Genomic DNA, 17,731 nt, shown 5'->3' with positions numbered 1-17,731 from the left:
GGCCCTGGCAGTCTGCACGGTCCCTGGCCCTGCGAGGAGTGAGCCTTGAGCAGAAAGGCAGGAGGAGGCCCTGAGTACCACCATATCTTGCTCAAAAACAAAAGCCAATGTGGCACCTTTGCAAGAAGCAAGACAGATAAGGACGCCCATAAGCCACAGTCAATCAGCTGGAAGGACAGGGCAGAGAGCAGGGCCGGACACTGCCACGAGCAGGTCACAGATCAGATTTGCATTCAGACAGGGAATGCATTATTGGGGACCAGCAAGTAACCGGCGCAATCACACAGCCAAACTACCCCACCACCCTGCCACACACACACACACACACACACAAATCATATATAACCTCTGAGATTAAGAAGAATAAGAGACTGCCTGTAGGGTGTAGTTACCAGAATGTGACAGCCCCCCGCCCCCACCTTTTGATCTGAAGCAACCACTTCAGAATTTAGCATCTTAAACTGAGGGGTGGGGGAGGGTCATAAAAAATCTTAAAAATTTGTACACCTATATTATGGAGGGGACCAGCAGTGCTCAGGCACTACTCCTGACTCACTGCTCCAGGATCCTCCTGGCAGCACTCAGAAACCACATGTGGTGCTGGGAAATCAAACTGAGGTCAGTTGCAAGCAAGGCGACCTGTACACTATTTCCCCGCCTTTGTATATCTTTTTATTTTTATTTCTATTTTTGGCTTTTGGGTCACACCTGGAGATATTCAGGGGTGACCTCTGGCTCTGCACTCAGGAATCACTCCCGGCGGTGCTCAGGAGACCACATGGGATAACAGGAATCGAACCTGGGTCAGCCATATGCAAGGCAAACGCCTACCCTCTGTACTATCTCTCTGACCCCTGTATATCTATTTTATACACCAGTTACCCTTACAAAAATTCCTCAGGCAAAAAGGATCCAAAAAAGGGACATGCTGAAGCAGCCCTACTTTAGAGCATGTTCCAGGACCGTGTAACTTCACGGAGCCTGGAGACTCAAACAGTGATACCACCACTGTTTCAGGAAACCTGCTGCTCCTGCTCCCTCCTCACTCGAGCCCCTTCCCTCATCCCCCACCCCCGCACCACTTACATGGGGGCAGAGCTTTGAACCCTGGGCCTCACCAGAGTGGGCCCTACCTCTGAGTCCCCTTCCCAGCCCCTGGCCTTCTAACTAGCCTCCAGTGGTGCTTACAGCAGCTTGAAGGCCAGTTAGCTCCCCCCACCTCACCCCAACCTGGCCAGGACCAGCACTGACATGTGTCAGAGCTTCAGAGTGGGGGAGTCTGATTCCCGCTCCCACTGCTCGCGATGCTGGGTCCCTGAGGCGAGCACTAGGGGCCAGCAGGCAGAAAGCCACCCCCTGGGTAGGGCTGGGAGCCAGCAGTTGAGGTGCAGCAAATGTGCAGCCTACACTGGATATCTGGCTGCCAGAGGGGGCGGTTCATGCTGGCCCATCTCCTCTGCTGTCCCGATTGGGCAGTACAAGCCGGAGACCCACTCGTGGTCCCCATACAGAGTCTTCCTGTCCCAAAGGCTAAACCTCCACCCCAAGATACCAAAGAACCTCTCACCCTCAGCTTGCGGGGCTACTCCCAGTAAGCTGCTGGGGTGTCACTTCTGGTGGTCTTGGGGTCCCATGTGGTGCCTAGGATTGGACCCAGGAGCCCACAAGTAAAGCATGAGCTCCTTCTGTGCTACTTCTCCTGTCAGAGAGCAGAAACTTTTATAATTTTATTTTATTACCATAATGCTCCTTTGGGGGCCAGACTCAGCAGCGCGTGTGGGCCTCTCCTGGCACAGTGGCACCGGGAGACGGAGGAAGACAGACCGCATGCACGCGCCTCATTGCTATACTTTTATACCTCTATTACTTCTGATTTCAAGTTCTGTGTGTGTGTGTGTCTGTGTGTGTCCGTGTGTGTCTGTGTATGTCTTGTGTGTCTGCGTGTACATCTGTGTGTCTCTATGTGTGTCTGTAGATCTGTGTCTGTGTGTCTGTGTGTTTTTGCATCTGTATCTCTGTGTGTGTCTGTGTGTGTGTGTCTGTGTGTGTCTGTGCATAATGCTTTCTTGACTGTGTGCGCACACACAAAGGTACACAGACACGGAGATCTGTGGCAGACCACCCATTTCCCAGACAGGCTGACTGGGACAGGCTTTCTTGGGCCTGAGCACCCCCTCACATTTCTCGCCTATGCATAGGGACAGGCACCCTCAGGTCTTCCTCTTACCTCGGAAGAAGCGCCTCTGGGCTGCCAGGAGGTGGCAGAGCTCAGCAGAGGCCCTGCAGGAGCTGGCACAGCGCTGCACCCTGTCAGCCAGGTCAAAGAGTGTGACGTTGGACGCCAGGGAGAAGGTGGTGTGCAGGGCCATGGTCACAGCACTGGACTCCCTTCAGGACAAAAGGGTCAGTTCAGAATCACCCCATGCAGACGCCACATGAGGGTCCTGGAGCCCTGGGGAATGTCTCTGTCTCTGCACTGGAGAATCAGGGATGCAGGGAAGCCAGCAACCTCTGCCCCAGCTCACGGCTGTCGCAGCGTCAGTCCCTCAGACGGGTGATCCCGTGACTTACCCTGAGGCCTGAGCTGTGGACTGAGTGTAGCCAGGGACTGGTGAAAAGCACGCATTTAACTGCAAGGAAGAAGAGGACTGTTGTTAACGAGAGTCACACAAAGCCGATTCCCCACTTTCAGGATGAAGCTGGCATCTTCCGGTCTCCCACTGCCAGCAGGCGGCTGACCCAGATCAGGGCCCTTCTTTCCATCTGTCCGTTCCCCTCCGAAAGGCCCTTCTGCTCCCATCCTGTCGTGGGGAGTCCAAAGAGAGCACCGCAGTGGGAAGCCAGTGGGGAGAATCTCACAGACAGTGATGTTCAGGGCTGCATCCGGATGCCGAGCACAGGCGCAGCTCTACCTGACACCGGCCACCACGCACAGAGGCAGCAGTGCTTGCCCTCTGCCTCGGGAGCAGGCCTGGCGGAAAGGCTGGGTTCCCTTCAGGCCTGCCAGTCCCCTCCAAATCTGCTGCGAGCTGAGCCGACAGTCTGGAAGCTCTCCCCGGACACTGTATATGTGGGTCAGGACCCTGCTGTGGAGCCAATGGAAAGCAGTTCTCCACGCGTCCTGAGAGCAGCGAAGATCCTCCAGGCACAGAGCCCTGCCCAGACCCTGCCCGCTCCTGCGAGGGACTGGGGGTTCGGTCTGTGCAGCAGGGGGCTCCAAGCCTGGCCAGCACCAATTCCCCTAGCCTCAAAGCCCATCCTGAGACAACAGATCCAAACACAAGACGTCTTAGGCTCTGTGCATCAGGACGGAAGCTCCTGCACGGGCCTCTGCACCACAGGGACCCCCAGCACAACCGCGACGGCAGTGGTAGGCACAGGAACACCAGCCAGAGAGGTCACGAGACGATGCTGGGGGTCGAGACTCAAACCATCTCTGGGGCCTGAGCAATAGCACAGCTGATAAGTGCTTGCCTTGCACCAACACCAACCCCCACACCCCATATAGTCCCCCCAATAGCACCAGGAGTGACCCCTGAGTGCAGATTCAGGAGTAGCTTCAGAGCAGCACCGGGTGGGCCCAAACTCTATCCCCGCCCCCCATGAAAAAATTAAACCAGCTTTGGGGCTGGAGAGAGCACAGGACACTGGCCTAGCATGAAGCTGTCACTGCTTGGATCCCCAGCACCCCCTGGTCCCCGCCCCAGCACATCAGGAACAGCCCTGGAGACCCTGAGCACTGCTGAAGGAGCTCAGCTCACCTCTGGCACCATCAGGCAGAAGCAGCACTACATCCTCGGCCTTGGACAGGACCACCAGGCTGGCCATGCCTTCCCGAAGGACCCCTGGCTGCAGAGCACTGCTCAGGGATCTAACTGATCTCACGGAGGTGTGGCCCTGGCTACTGGGCTACCCCCACACTTGCTAAATGAAAAATGTCTTTAGCAAATGGGAAAGGATATTTACACAATACCCATCCAATAAGGGGCTGATATCAAGGGTATATAAAGCACTGGTTGAACTCTACAAGAAGAAAACATCCACCCCATCAGAAAATGGGGTGAAGAAATGAACAGAAACTTTCCCAAGGAAGAGATACGAATGGCCAAAAGGCACATGAAAAAGTGCTCTACATCACTAATCATCAGGGAGATGAAGATCAAAACAACCATGAGATACCACCTAACACCACAGAGAGGCACACATCCAAAAGAACAAAAGCAACCACTGTTGGAGAGGATGTGGGGAGAAAGGGACCCTTCTACACTGCTGGTGGGAATGCCGACTGGTTCAGCCCTTTTGGAAAACAATATGGACTCTTCTCAAAAAATTAGAAATCAAGCTCCCATTTGACCCAGCAATACCACTGCTGGGAATATATCCCAGAGAAGCAAAAAAGTATAGTCGAAATGACATCTGCACTTATATGTTCATCGCAGCACTGTTTACAATAGCCAGAACCTGGAAAAAACCTGAGTGCCCTAGAACAGATGACTGGTTGAAGAAACTTTGGTACATCTATACAGTGAAATACTATGCAGCTGTTAGAAAAAATGAGGTAATGAATTTTGCATATAAATGGATCAGCATGGAAAGTATCATGCTAAGTGAAGTGAGTCAGAAAGAGACAGACATAGAAAGATTGCACTCATCTGTGGAATATAGAATAACAGAGTAGGAGACTAACACCCAAGAATAGTAGAAATAAGTACCAGGAGGTTGACTCCATGGCTTGGAGGCTGGCCTCACAGTCTGGGGAGAGGGCAACTCAGATAGAGAAGAAAACACCAAGTAAAATGTGGTCGGAGGCCATGCGGGGGAAGGGTGATGCGTGCCAAATGTAGACTAGAGACTGAACACAATGGCCACTCAACACCTTTATTGCAAACCACAACACCTAATTAGAGAGAGAGAACAAAAGGGAATACCCTGCCACAGTGGCAGGGTGGGGTGGGGGGAGATGGGATTGGGGAGGGTAGGAGGGATGCTGGGTTTATTTGTGGTGGAGAATGGGCATTGGTGAAGGGGTGGGTTCTCAAACTTTGTATGAGGGAAACATGAGCACAAAAATGTATAAATCTGTAACTGTACCCCCACGGTGATTCACTAAGTAAAAATAAATAAATTATAAAAAAAAAAGAAAAAGAAAAATGTCTTTAGCAACTGGAGAGGCCATTAGAGGTTTGGGCTCTTGCCTCACACATGGCCTACCCTGTTTCCATTACAAGCACCCCATAGGTTCCCCCAAGCACTGCCCAGAGTGATCCCTGAGCACAGAGGCAGGAGGAAGCCCTGAGTACACCCAAGTATGGCCCAAAAACAAACCACAAAAGGTCTTTGCTTACTGGAGGCCTGGGGCTGGCCCAGATCATGTAACAAGGAGGAAAAGCTCCCTTTTCAGAAAAAAAAAAAAAAATTCACTCAGTGGCCCCCATAGAAATCTGCCTTCTTCACGTGAACAGAAACTACTTCTCAATTGCATCTGAGGCCTTGAGCATCCCCCTGAATGTGCCAACACCCCAGGGCTGTTATCACCCACTTGGGAATCACTGGGGGTCCAGCATGGGCTCCAGACAGGTCCCAGTGGTGAGACTGGAGCAGGGCCTCAACCCAGGTGTAAGGACAGCCTGAAGCAAGGCCTGGGAGCTGCCTCTGCTGGCCCCAGGTGTCCCTCCCTTGGCTGATCATAATCTGGATTCATTCCCTGGACTTCACCATAACCATGATGGCAGCTATGCTCAGGAAGATTTGTGAGCCCGTTCAGAGACCCTGAAGATGGTCCTGGGATTGGCAAACTCACAACTGGCATCAGGAGAAGGGAGGGTGGCACACCTTGGGGGGCTGACTCCTGCTTTCTTCCCTGCTCTGTGGTACTCAAGGTCCACCTCCCAGCACCAGCCTGGCCTCACCTGGAAAGGTGTCCACAGGACTTTGAAAAGGCAACTGGCAAGGTGCCTGCTTCAGGGACCTCTTTGATAGGTGCCAAGTGTTAAATATGGTGGTTTATACAAATAAAGCCTACACTTCTAGAAAATCTGACAGATTTTGGCTAATCTGCTAATTCCTACAAGACTGAGTAAGTAAAACTGAAGTCAGAAATCAACTCTTCTGTAAAACTTGTTTTAATAGAAAATTTCAATTTTCTAAATACCAGATCTTAGTGTAATAATTAAGATATAAATTTACTTCTCAAGCTTCATTTGTTATCTCTTTTTTTTTACTCCCTCTCCTTTTTCTATCCTTTTCCACCTTACACACACACACACACACACACACACACACACACACACATACACACACACACACACACGCACACACACAGAGGGAATAAAAAAATCAAAGGAGCTAGAACTGTGCAGTAAATTCCCAGCCTGCACCATCAGGATTAACTGTTATGCTGTAACGCGTGTTCTCTTTCTCTTTCAGTTGCTTGGGGGGAGGAGGGGCGGCGGGGGAATGGTTTTTGGCCACACCAGTGCTGCATGGGGGCTCCTCCCAGGGTTTGCTCAGGATTTGTTCCTGGTGATGCAAGGAGACCACTCAGGGCCTGGCCAGGCTCCCGCATCTAAAGCACATGCTCCAGCCACTGAGCTCTGGGCATCACCCTCTAAAGGAAAAGGAGCGTCTTTCTGATGTAGGCAGGTAGACAGGGTCCCCAGTGATATGGTTTAGGGGACTAACAAAGCCGAGAGATATCTAAAGGAAAGAAACTACTTGTTGCCAGCTCCAAATCAGCCCTAAAATATCAAGGCTGGGCCCTTCTGGAAATGCAGGAACTGAGATCTGACAACTGAGATCTCATAAGATCTCAATGATACTAGCACCCTCCAGGGAGGAAAACCTTCAGCAGGAACAAAAGGCCATAATCAGAACATGAGACCACAGAAAGTGCAAAGTCCTTTCCTAGGAAATACCCTAGCAACAGACTCCTATCAGGCCCCACATGGAGGCAATTTGGACTCTATAAAAGCAACTTTACCAGAACACATGGTATTTTACATTATACATACACATTATACAATTATACATCCAAACTTGGGGTGTATAATTCCTTTCTTTCACTTCAGGGGACTCTCCTCTCTGAAGTTGCCTGCATTCTCTCATGAACAGAATCCTCTTCCTCTCTTTAATGAAATTTTGCTTGTGTTTATTTGTGATTGGGGGCTACTCTCAGCAGTGCTCAGGATGGACTCCTGGCTCTGCACTCAGGAATCATGCCTGGTGGGCTCCCAGGACCATGTGGGGTGTCAGGGATAAACCTGGGTCAGCTGTGTGCAAGGCATGTGCCTTACCCACTATACTATCTCCCCGGCCCCTAATGACATTTCTTTAATTCACTGTTCATCTCCTAGAATTCTTTTCCATTGGTGTAGACTCTGAATCTGGCAAAAGTGGGATGAGATCAGGATGATTTCCTCTCCCTGTAAAGAGAAACTCCTCGCTTCTGTCTAAGACCAGGGCTCCCTGAGAACTTGGTGGGTGACAATTAATTCCCACACCCCGACATTGAGTAACACCTGTCCAGGAGGGCAGTGGGACACCAGCATCCACGCCCTGCAGGTACTCAGGATTTTTACCATCCCGGCCCCCAAGGTACTTCCCCAGAAGAGGAGGGGGGCTCAAGCATCCGGCACTGGAATCTGTGCCGAGGCATCTCCTCCCTCATCCCCACCTCCCCCAGAGACACGAGTCTCCCCGTGTTCTGAAGGTCTGAGAGAAACTTACACAGCACATCGAGAGCAGAAGGGAGAGCATGACCATCGGTATCTTTCTCCTTCGCCAACATCTCTAATGGGCTCATGCCATCTCAGAGTCTCCATGGGGAGTGCAGCAAGGAGCGGGATGCCAGGCACTGAGAGGCCTGTGAGGACACGTCTGAAGGGCACTTCTGCTGGCACCTCTATTCGGTTCTCCCTATCTCTATTCGGAGACTTACAGTGTTACCATAAACTTGACCTTCCAAAGATAACCAGGAGGGTCCCAGCTCTGAATAAAATCACAGAAAACTAGAACTCTGTACCAGGAAAGAGGCATGGCAGAAGGCACCTTTTAGGACACTGACCATTCTGGTGATCTCGCTCTCAACTTCAGGTAGTTCTGTGGTGGCATTAAGAAGAGTTTTCTTGATCTTCAACTCTGCAATGAAGGTTCTCACTGGAAATGAAAACAGGGCCATCAGACGACCTGACAGGGCAACCTCCGAGGGGATGCGTTTCCTCTGACTGCACGTCACTTCACAGGACAATCTTGGGCCTGCATGTCTTGTTGCTTTTTGGGATCATATCCAGTGCTGATCGGGGGTTCCTCCTGGTCTAAGTTGGGGGGACCACGTGGCGCTGGGGGTGGAACCCACTGGGCTCTCTCAGCTAGCCCTTCTCCTGGGCTTGGTGAGCCTCAGGCTGTGCCTTTTGTCTAGTGAACAAAAGGCACAACCTGAGGAAACCTTCAGGTGAGACTCCAAGGAGCTGTGTGTGTGTGTGTGTGTGTGTGTGTGTGTGTGTGTGTGTGTGAGAGAGAGAGAGAGAGAGAGAGAGAGAGAGAGAGAGAGAGAGAGAGAGAGAGAGAGAGAGAGAGAGAGAGAGTTGCTGAGAGAAGGAGGCTTCTGGACCAGTGTTCCTCAACCTTTTCCTGACCATGGCCCCCTTCAGACTCTGTTCCTTCCTGGGGCTCCCGCAACCTGCGGGTTGGCCCTAAGGGACCACACCCTCCCTTCCACATTGATGCAATTTCCACCTGTAGCTCCCTTAGAATATCTTCTGGGCACTATGGCCCCTGGCTGAGAAACCTTAGGAATCTAGATCTCCCACAGAAGAGATGCTCCCTAAGGCGGTGGCAGAGGATAACTGAGCTCCCTAAATGCCAGAATCCTGCATGGAGGGGAGAAAAACATGGTATAAGACTCAGAAAAATGCTTGTTGGGGTCTCTTAAACTTTAGAGTGCGGAGTTCTTACCCTACAGCCCTTTGACCAACTTAACATGTGCACAACATCCAGGGCGCGCTTCGTGTCCTATTCTCATCACAGGCCCCTATACAGACCCCACTCCTCTTGCTCAGAGGAAGTGCCTGATCATTTATAAAAGAGGCATCGGCATTCCCAGCAGTGAAGGAGAGTCCCTTTCTCCCCACATCACGCCAACAGCGGTTGCCTTTATTCTTTTGGATGTCTGCCAGTCTCTGTGGTATGAGACGGTATCTCATTGTTGTTTTGATCTGTGTCTCCCTGGTAATCACGAAAGTGTGTAAGTGTGTAATTTTATCTCATGGTGTTTCATTAAAAAAAATTCTTAAATGGGCTGGAGTGATAGCACAGCGGGTAGGGTGTTTGCCTTGCATGCAGCCGACCCGGGTTCGAATCCCAGCATCCCATATGGTCCCCTGAGCACCACCAGGAGTAATTCCTGAATGTAGAACCAGGAGTAACCCCTGTGCATCGCCGGGTGTGACCCCAAAAAAAGCAAAAAAAAAAAAATTTATAAGAGAGAGACATCGAGAAGTTAGCTAACTTCTCAAGATCACCCAGCTCACCAGGGCCAAAATTAACAGAGATCCTCAAGCAGACCCATTTGTCAAGCTCTTGCTTTCCTGCTACTGCTACACCATCACTGAGGAATCAGATGCTCTGAGGACAACTACAGGCAAGGTATCAATTCCTCGAGTCCCAAGCAGGGGTGGTGGGATGGCATTTCGGAAGAATGCATAACTCAGCCCATGATGAAAACAACCCTGACTCAAAATACTGTTGGGTTCAGACGTGAAAGCAGGCGGACCCATTTTCAAGCCCCATTTCACCCCTAAGAGACTATTCTAGTTAACATCAATTTGAACAGATTGAGCCTGGGGGAAATAGAACTTACAAATAGGCAAGCAATCAAACAGGAGTCTATCCTGCTTCAGATCTGGCTTGAGCTTCCTTTATATTAAATTCTCATCCTTCCCTCTGAACAGGAAAGAAATAATAATAACCCAAACACAAAAACTCATGAAGCTGCTCTTTCCGAGTGAGTTTGCCTGCTGAATGAAGAGAACAACCCGCAGATGAGTCAGGAAAAATATTTAACATCTTATACTTACTGTCTAGAGCCCTTAATCCTGATTGAACATCTTTTTTGCTGGTTCTACAGTTCGGCTTAGACAGCTGCTTGGGACTCTCTCTGAGCAGCAGGGAACTTTGAAACACTCCTGCCCAATGAAAGCCCTGCAGCATACTCTAATTTGCATGCTTCTCCAATGTTTATGAACAATGAAGCTAAATGACTAGAAAAGGGTACGTGGATTATTAACACAATGGAGCTGCTCCCCTGATCTGCGGGACCAGCACGACCCTCCTCACCAGCGGCTTCCAGAACAGGCCTCAGCGCCAGACCCTGTGGGAAAGGGCATGGGTCTCTTCCCAACCAGGACAGCCCAAGCAGCCTCCACTGACCACAGGAGGCCTGTCCCCTCCTGGCACACCCATGCCCTCAAGCCTGCTGTTTCACTGCCAGCTTGGAGGCAACTTTTTTTTTTTTTTTTTTTTTTTTTTTTGCTTTTTTTGGTCACACATGGCAATGCTCAGGGATTACTCCTGGCTCTGCACTCAGGAATAACTCCTGGTGGTGCTCGAGGGACTCTCTGATGCTGAGGAACCGGGTGGGCCACGCACAAGGCAAACACCCTCCCCAGTATACTATAGCTTCGGCCCTTGGAGGCAATCTTGACTTGAGATTACACCACCGATTCACATAGCTGAGCTAAATGTAGATACATAAATATGTTTCCCTTAAAGATCTGCAACTCTGGGGCCAAATGATAGCTCAGCAGGCTTAGCACATGCTGCTTGGCACTCAGGAGGCCCAAACTCCATCTCCTGAGCTTCCACCAGGACTAACAAAAGCACAGAGCCAGAAGTAGCCCCTGGGCACTTCCAGGTGTAGCCCGCAAATAAAATGCAAAAGCAGAAGACCTATCATTAGGTCTTTTAAAGCATTTTACTATTTTCAGCTCTGGTCCAAGAGTTTAATAACAAATGTGCGATGATACCTCTACCATCTGGAAAACCAGACCCTTACAAACTCAAATCAAATACGTGATTCAAGCTTGTTTTATTGGGGAGGGGGTACCTGGCAGTGCTCAGGTGCTGTTCCCAGCTCAGTGCTGAGGGGTCACTCCTGATGGTGTTGAGGGGATCATGCAATGCCAGGGGGCAAACCTGGGCTTTACCCTAGCTTTTTGCACTGTTTCCCCAGCACCGTCATTTCATTTCATATTCACAATGATCCAGAATAGCAAGTAGAGCCCTCGGTAGCTGATTTTGCAGGTGAGAAAGTAAGTTCAGGGGCGTGTGCTGTAAGTCGTGGGTCAGGCTTTAATTCCCTGAACAAGTAACCTTCCATATTGCAATGAACCAAGTCATTTCCATCTGCATCCACCCTCATGACCCCTCCTGCTCTCTCCAGGGTTCAAGCTCAGGCCTTGATTAATTAAACAAGGCACGTGGTTCACCACTAAGATCCATTGCTGGAGTCCCAACTTTATTCTTAAACAGAAAACAGCTTATTTTTGTATTTGGAAGTATCCAAAATGATATAGGCTATCCAAAAGTAAAGAAACTGTTAGAATAAGATTTTTTATTTTACAATAAAATTCCTGATTTTGACTAATGTCTATGTTCTTAGAGTTTTTTTTCTTTAATGATTTAACATATTCCTTAAATTTGTTTTTAAATTATTTTGGTGGGGAGCTCAGGCTCACAGTCACTCCAGGCAGTGCTAAGATGATGTCCAAGCTCAAACCCAGGGTATCATATGGGCAGGGCACAGCACTCCACCACTAAGCCACCCCCTACCCCCAGCCTGTATATCAAAGTTTTCAAAAGGCCCAACCTTCTTAAGAAAATTGGTGATTCTCCCCAATCTCTGGGCAATAGGAATTCATGCAAATAACAACCTCAAAAAATACTCACAGTGTTCTCTCAGAAAAAAATATTAACTGAGCTTCCTTACTTTTGCACATTATGGACCACACAGGGAGATCTGGAGGTGATTTGAACTTGAATCACTTTAGCTGCCAGGGTCCTAACCAGCTACAATTCCTTATCCAGCTAAGTTCTTCACATCTAGAAGTCTTCAACCTAAGCACTGAACTTAGCACTCTGCTAAGGGACTTTATCCCGTGTGTGACAAAGTGCTTCTGATTAGTACACTGCCGTGTGAGATGGGCAGCAGCAGGGGCCAGAGACCAGGCCTCCCTTCAAGCAGTGGTCTAAGCCATGGCCTAAGCCATGGCCTAAGCCGTGGCCTAAGCCATGGTTTAAACTGTGGTCTAAGCCGTGGTCTAAGCCATGGCCTAAGTCATGGCCTAAGCTGTGGCCTAAGCCATGTCTAAGCCATGTCTAAGCCATGGTCTAAGCCATGGTCTAAGCCGTGGTCTAAGCTGTGGTATAAGCAGGGTAGCCACACTGAGCCTTGTCAGGCCTTGCTTTCACTTGGGGATTTTGTTTGTTTCATAATCTGCCAAATGCAGGGTAAGTCTAAAATTAACTCGCTTTGTGACCCATCCAATTAGGGAGTGAAATACAACAAAGTGATTGGTACAATCCATAGCAGTGACTTTGTGCAAAAGATCTGCCTTGTGGAAAGAACATGACAATCACTTGAAGATGAAAATGCTCAGTAAACGTGGTTTATAATCAGAGGTTTCTTTCCTTTTATTTCTCCCTCTTGAAACTTTGTTTTAACGATGTGGTTAAAATATCTGTGGATATGTCTTTTTTTCCTGACTGAAGGGTGAAATAATTAAGTACAAAAATGTTGTATACAAATTGGTGGCATAGTTATACAGTCATTAAGATGTTTATATATTATTTTACATAACATGGAAAACATGTCTAAGAGGTACAAAGAGTCTGTACAAATATCATCTAATTAGAGTTGGAGAGAAACAGGGTAAGGCACTGGCACTGCATGTGACCAACCCAGGTTCTGTTCCCAGGATCCTACATGGTCCCCGAGCACAGAGCCAGGAGGAAGCCCTCAACACAGCCTCAAAAACAATCAAACAAAGAAACAAATATCAGATTTCACTATGTAAAAATATAATATGCACCAAAAAAGATAGCAAATAATGTTTATATGTCTGAGAGGTCAATTTTGAATACCAATTTTGATTAGGGGGATACCAAAAAGATTCCAAGACAGACTAAAACTAAAGACTGTTTCTCTTACCCAAATTGCATATTCCTTTTTCCAACTGGTACCCAACTGGGCATTTGCAGATAAAGGATCCCTGAGTATTGTTGCACACGGCCAGGGGCGGGCATGGGTTTGAGAGGCATTCATTCACATCTACAGAGGAGAGAAAACAGATGGTGTTGAATAGAATTCTAGCAGAGAACAAAATTATCTAGTACCACAGTTGCTTTCTGAAGGCCAGATGGTGCTAGGCATGGCGGGATGCCAGAGAGCAGGACAGTTTCAAGTATACAAGCAACGGCCAGTTATGAAGGCCGAGGCAGCCGTGTACACAATGTAAATACCTTAGGATAAGCAGGTTTCACTGGAGAGGAAAATTAAGAACTGCTTCGAATAACAACTGGACTGTGGATTTCAATAAAACTCTGTTTTAATAATCCAAGGATTCTAATAAGCATATGTGGGGGCAGTTTCTAGGCAGAGACCGGGGCAAGGGATATAGGATTCTGGGGTGCTAATGCCCTATGTGGCAGGAGTGGAGCCAGACCACCAGGAGAACTGCCTAGCCCTGTTTTGCACACAACACCTGGGCATGCTTCAGGGAAGTGGGGCGGGCAAAAAACCCTGATGCCTGCATGGGGAGGAATTGGGCAGAGCCCTGGTAGCGATTTTCCCTCTTACCCACACTGCAGTCATCCCCCTGCCAGGAGGGCAAGCACACACATCGATGCCCAAGGCCAGGGAGCTCCTCCACACATCGGCCACCGTGAAGACAAGGGTTAGTGGCACAGCTGCTTGCTAAAAACACAAATAAAGCAGGAACAAAGCAGTTAATCACACAGGGAATGTGAAGGCAGCCCTAGGAAAACATTGCATGCTCCTAACCAATATTTGATTCCTGCTTATTTCTGTTTGCTTGCCCTGAAAGGCCACACTAGGAAAACAGAGAAGTTTCCCAAGAGGTGCAGAAGAGAGGCAGGCGGTGGACATGGCACAGGCTGTGCACGTGCACAAGGGCTAGAGCCCTGGACCCTTGACCCCAGATGCTGCTTACAGGTCACGTGCCTCAGAGCTGGCTTGCTTCTGCAGATCGCTTCTGAGGCCCACAGAAAATCTTGCTTCTCTCAATGTCTTTTCTATATGCACGATTGGGGGAAGGGATCGCAGCCACCCTCCTCCTTGCAACAAGACTCCCCTTCACCAAAAACCCCAAAATGGAACTGGGCCTCCACATGCCCTGTGGTCGATCACTTAGTGAAAATGCAGCCTTGAGCACTGCAGCGCCTCGCGTTACAGAACGCAGTGCGAGCCTGGTCTGACTGAACACACACAGGCCCAGAGGTCAACTGAGCTCCCTGGCCACAGCTTTCTCTTGGCCCACATCACTGGCATGCTCACGCTCCAATTCTATTAAAAAAACACTTAGTCTAGGTTCAGAATAGCTGAAACCCACATTAGCTGCATCTTCTGTGAAGATGTAGGACAAGCGAGGAAGGCAGCAGTCTGGAATTCTAACTCCAAGGGGGAAATGGGCCAAACCCAAAGGAATGCTTCCTGCTCTTTATTTATGTATAGACTAAGTTATCTATTTGGGAGTGTCCCAAGCAGTGCTGAAGAGACCAGGTGCAGGGAACTACGTGGGGCTGGGCTGGGCTGGGGTCAACCTCACGCAACACGCCTTAACCGCTCTGCTACCTCATTATGGCTAAATCATTTGCTACCTCATTATGGCTATATCTACTCTAGAATCATGGCACGGGCTCCATTCCTACATCAGACTAGAACCTTGGACACTGCCCCCAAACCACATGACAGCCAGGAATGATGCTCCTGGGACCTGCTCACAGATAACCTCAGCAAAGGTGGTCACTGGCTCTCAGAAGGCTGTTTGGTTATGTGCTGTCAGGCACAGGGATGCCAGGAAACAGCTTTATGGGTACGCAGACTTCCCGGGAAGGGAGGCAGATACCCATCCAGCAGTTCTAGGGTCCCTGTGTGATGGGGGCACTGATACTAAGTGGCACTCCGGGGCAAGTGGCAGGTTGGCATGAGACCCTCCAGCCCCTGCGTGGAGAGCAGCTGACTGTTGAGAATGGTCTCTGCTACCAAGCACTCCTCCGCTTCCTTCAGAAGCCAATACCTGTGCTTTATTCCCTGGATCCAGACAAGCAAATGTGTAATTCGGAGGGGAGTTTTGGGTTAATGCTATTAGTTTTGGGGTCAAAACTGTCTGGGGTTGGGGGGGACTGCCACTAGGGCCATTTCCAGTGGTACTCAAGGTCCTGTGTGGTTCTGAGAATTGAACCCAGGTCCTGGCTCGTGCAAAGACCTATTCTCTACCACATGGGCCACGTCCCTGGCCCCAAACTTACAATCTGCAGTAAGATAGCAGAAGACCTACTTACTTCTACCTTTTTTTCTTTTTGGCCATACACAGAGGTGCTCAGGACTTATTCCTGGCTCTGTACTCAAGAGTCACTCCTGGCAGTGCTCAAGGGATTACATGGAATGCCAGGGATCGAACCCCAGTGTGCCGCATGCAAAGCAAGTGCCTCACCTGGTATGCTATCTCTCCTGCCCTATTTCCACCACTTTTTCAAGGAGAAAGAATCTCTTGTGCTTTGTTTTCCTGGTACCAGCATCTCTGAGGTGGTGCCCCTGGCACCCTGGGGAAGACAGGCTCACCTGCCTTTATCAACTGCAACATAATCCAGGGAGGCAGTAAATTCACCTGCCTGACACCAATCACTCGTGCCTCAGACAGGGTCTCTGTGCTCTGGACTCCTACTTCTGCCCCCCCACCCCCACCCCCGGTCCTGCATCATGCTCTGCCACGGCCTGGCAGGTACCTGTCATGCAGCATGCAGGCCCTGCCCTGCCTTCTAGAAAAAGGCTGAAGTTCCCGGAGATGACAAGGCCTCTGCGACATTGTTTCCTGCTGTAAGTGCTCCAGCAGGGAGCACTGGCAGTCCCAAGATAGCACTGGCCAGGCCGAATCCCAGGCACTGCAACTGTGCCCTCATGGGCAGTCGTCAAGCCAGCCAGGGCACCCACCAACCGCGACCTACCTGAGGCCGGTGAGGCCCCTGGAGCCTGTGTGGTGCGCTGGGACCTGGGGGTCAGCAGTTCATGCGTTGAGGCCTCCGAGGCACGGGGAGCAGGAGAGGGAGAGGGGGGACGCACTGCTGCCGCGTGCTCTCCTGTTAGGCCAGGCTCCAGGGTGGCTTCCACGGTGGGTGTGGGCGCCCCAGTAGGGAAGGTAGGCCCAGGCGTAGCCTCTGTCCGCTCGGGGCTCCTTTGCATGGTGACGGGACCCTCTGTTGTGACAGGTGGCATGACAATCCCGGGGCTGGTTGGCAAGAGCTTCTCGGTCTCTGTCTGCACCGTGGTGGAGCTAGCAGCTGGGCCCACCGTGCTGGCTGCCGGGCTGGACGTGGGGGTGAGCGGCGGTGAGGCCTGAAGGGTGGTCACCACAGCAGGTGATGTCTGTGCTAACCTGGAGCTGGTGGCAGACAGTGCTGGCTCTGTGGTCTCGGCTAAGGGCGCCGGGCCAGGGAAGCCAGGGGTGCTGGAAGTGGAGTTCATGGCTCCAGCCTTGGGAGCCTCCGTTTGCAGAGAACCCGGGGTCAGCGCCTCTGACCCCCTGGTGACTTTCTCCAGATCAGCCTGGCTCAGGCTCTCAGGGTCTGCGGTCTGACCGCTGGGGAGTGCGGCCTCAGAGGACGCCAGCGTGGTCATCCAAACTGAAGTCCTGGGCAGCACCGCGGTGGTCCGGAAGGCGGCAGGAGGGGCAGGGGTCAACGTGCCCGAGGCAGCCAGGGAGGGTGGTGTAGAGAAGGACAACGGAGCAGGAGCCCCCGCGGTGGGGTGCCTCAGGGGTGTCGAGGGCCTGGTCGACAGCAAGGTGGGTGAGAAGGGCTGGTGGGTGTGCAACACTGAGGGCAGCGACCAAGGGGGGCTCGACAAGGACGGCGGAGAAGACGGGGCAGCCCCCGAGGCAGCCCTGGCACCCAGCAGGGCCAGGGTGCTGGGCACGCTCGCTGTGGGAGCGGGGCGGGGCGGGCGGGCTGTGCCCAGCACGAGGGGCACGGTGGGCGGGCGCGCGGGCGTCCCAGCGGGCCAGGGGCCTCTGCTCCCCTCCGCCCGCGCCCCCGGCTCGCGCTCTGAGGAGGCTTGAGCAGGCGGCCGAGAGGCAGAGTTCTCCGTGATGGACAGCAGCGCCCGCTCCCCTTTGGTGAAGGCGGAGGAGATGTAGGTGTGGTCATCAGGCTGGGGTTCGAGGTCCAGGTCACTCGCAGGGTCAAGGCTGACACCAGTGACTGTGGAATGGGGGAAACACCAAACTTAGGCTAACTAAGCCAACAGAAGACCCTGGCAGAAGCACTGGGCACACACTCGGTCAGTGTCCTCCCCCACCCCCCTTTCCTGGGTCACGGAGGCCCTCTGCACAGAAAGGGTAGGAGGGTCGGGAGGGGCTTGTTGACTCCTTCCTCCAGGGAGCAAGAGAAAAAGAACAATGGGGCAGCAGGGAGGAGGGGGAATGCATGCCGTGTCGGCAGG

General features: G+C 51.2%; 1 protein-coding gene across 3 annotated transcripts in view; it reads right to left on the bottom strand.

The window, feature by feature from the left end:
* HEG1 (heart development protein with EGF like domains 1) overlaps positions 1-17,731 on the bottom strand; it is a 99,716-nt gene that overhangs the window by 39,293 nt on the left and 42,692 nt on the right. For all 3 annotated transcript variants that reach the window (XR_008628565.1, XM_055127405.1, XM_055127406.1), the window contains 6 exons: positions 16,240-17,490; positions 13,853-13,969; positions 13,205-13,324; positions 8,063-8,154; positions 2,572-2,630; positions 2,228-2,388 (listed from right to left, as the gene is read on the bottom strand). Coding sequence is in view for 2 of the 3 variants with exons in the window: in XM_055127405.1 (XP_054983380.1) it covers positions 2,228-2,388; positions 2,572-2,630; positions 8,063-8,154; positions 13,205-13,324; positions 13,853-13,969; positions 16,240-17,490 (1,800 nt within the window). In the remaining variant the exon portion in view is untranslated. The remainder of the gene's footprint in view (positions 1-2,227; positions 2,389-2,571; positions 2,631-8,062; positions 8,155-13,204; positions 13,325-13,852; positions 13,970-16,239; positions 17,491-17,731) is intronic.

Source organism: Sorex araneus, chromosome 2, assembly GCF_027595985.1.
Source record: "Sorex araneus isolate mSorAra2 chromosome 2, mSorAra2.pri, whole genome shotgun sequence".
Lineage (NCBI taxonomy): Eukaryota > Metazoa > Chordata > Mammalia > Eulipotyphla > Soricidae > Sorex > Sorex araneus.
Note: the sequence above shows the minus strand (reverse complement) of the source record. Positions and strands in the feature narration are given on the sequence as shown.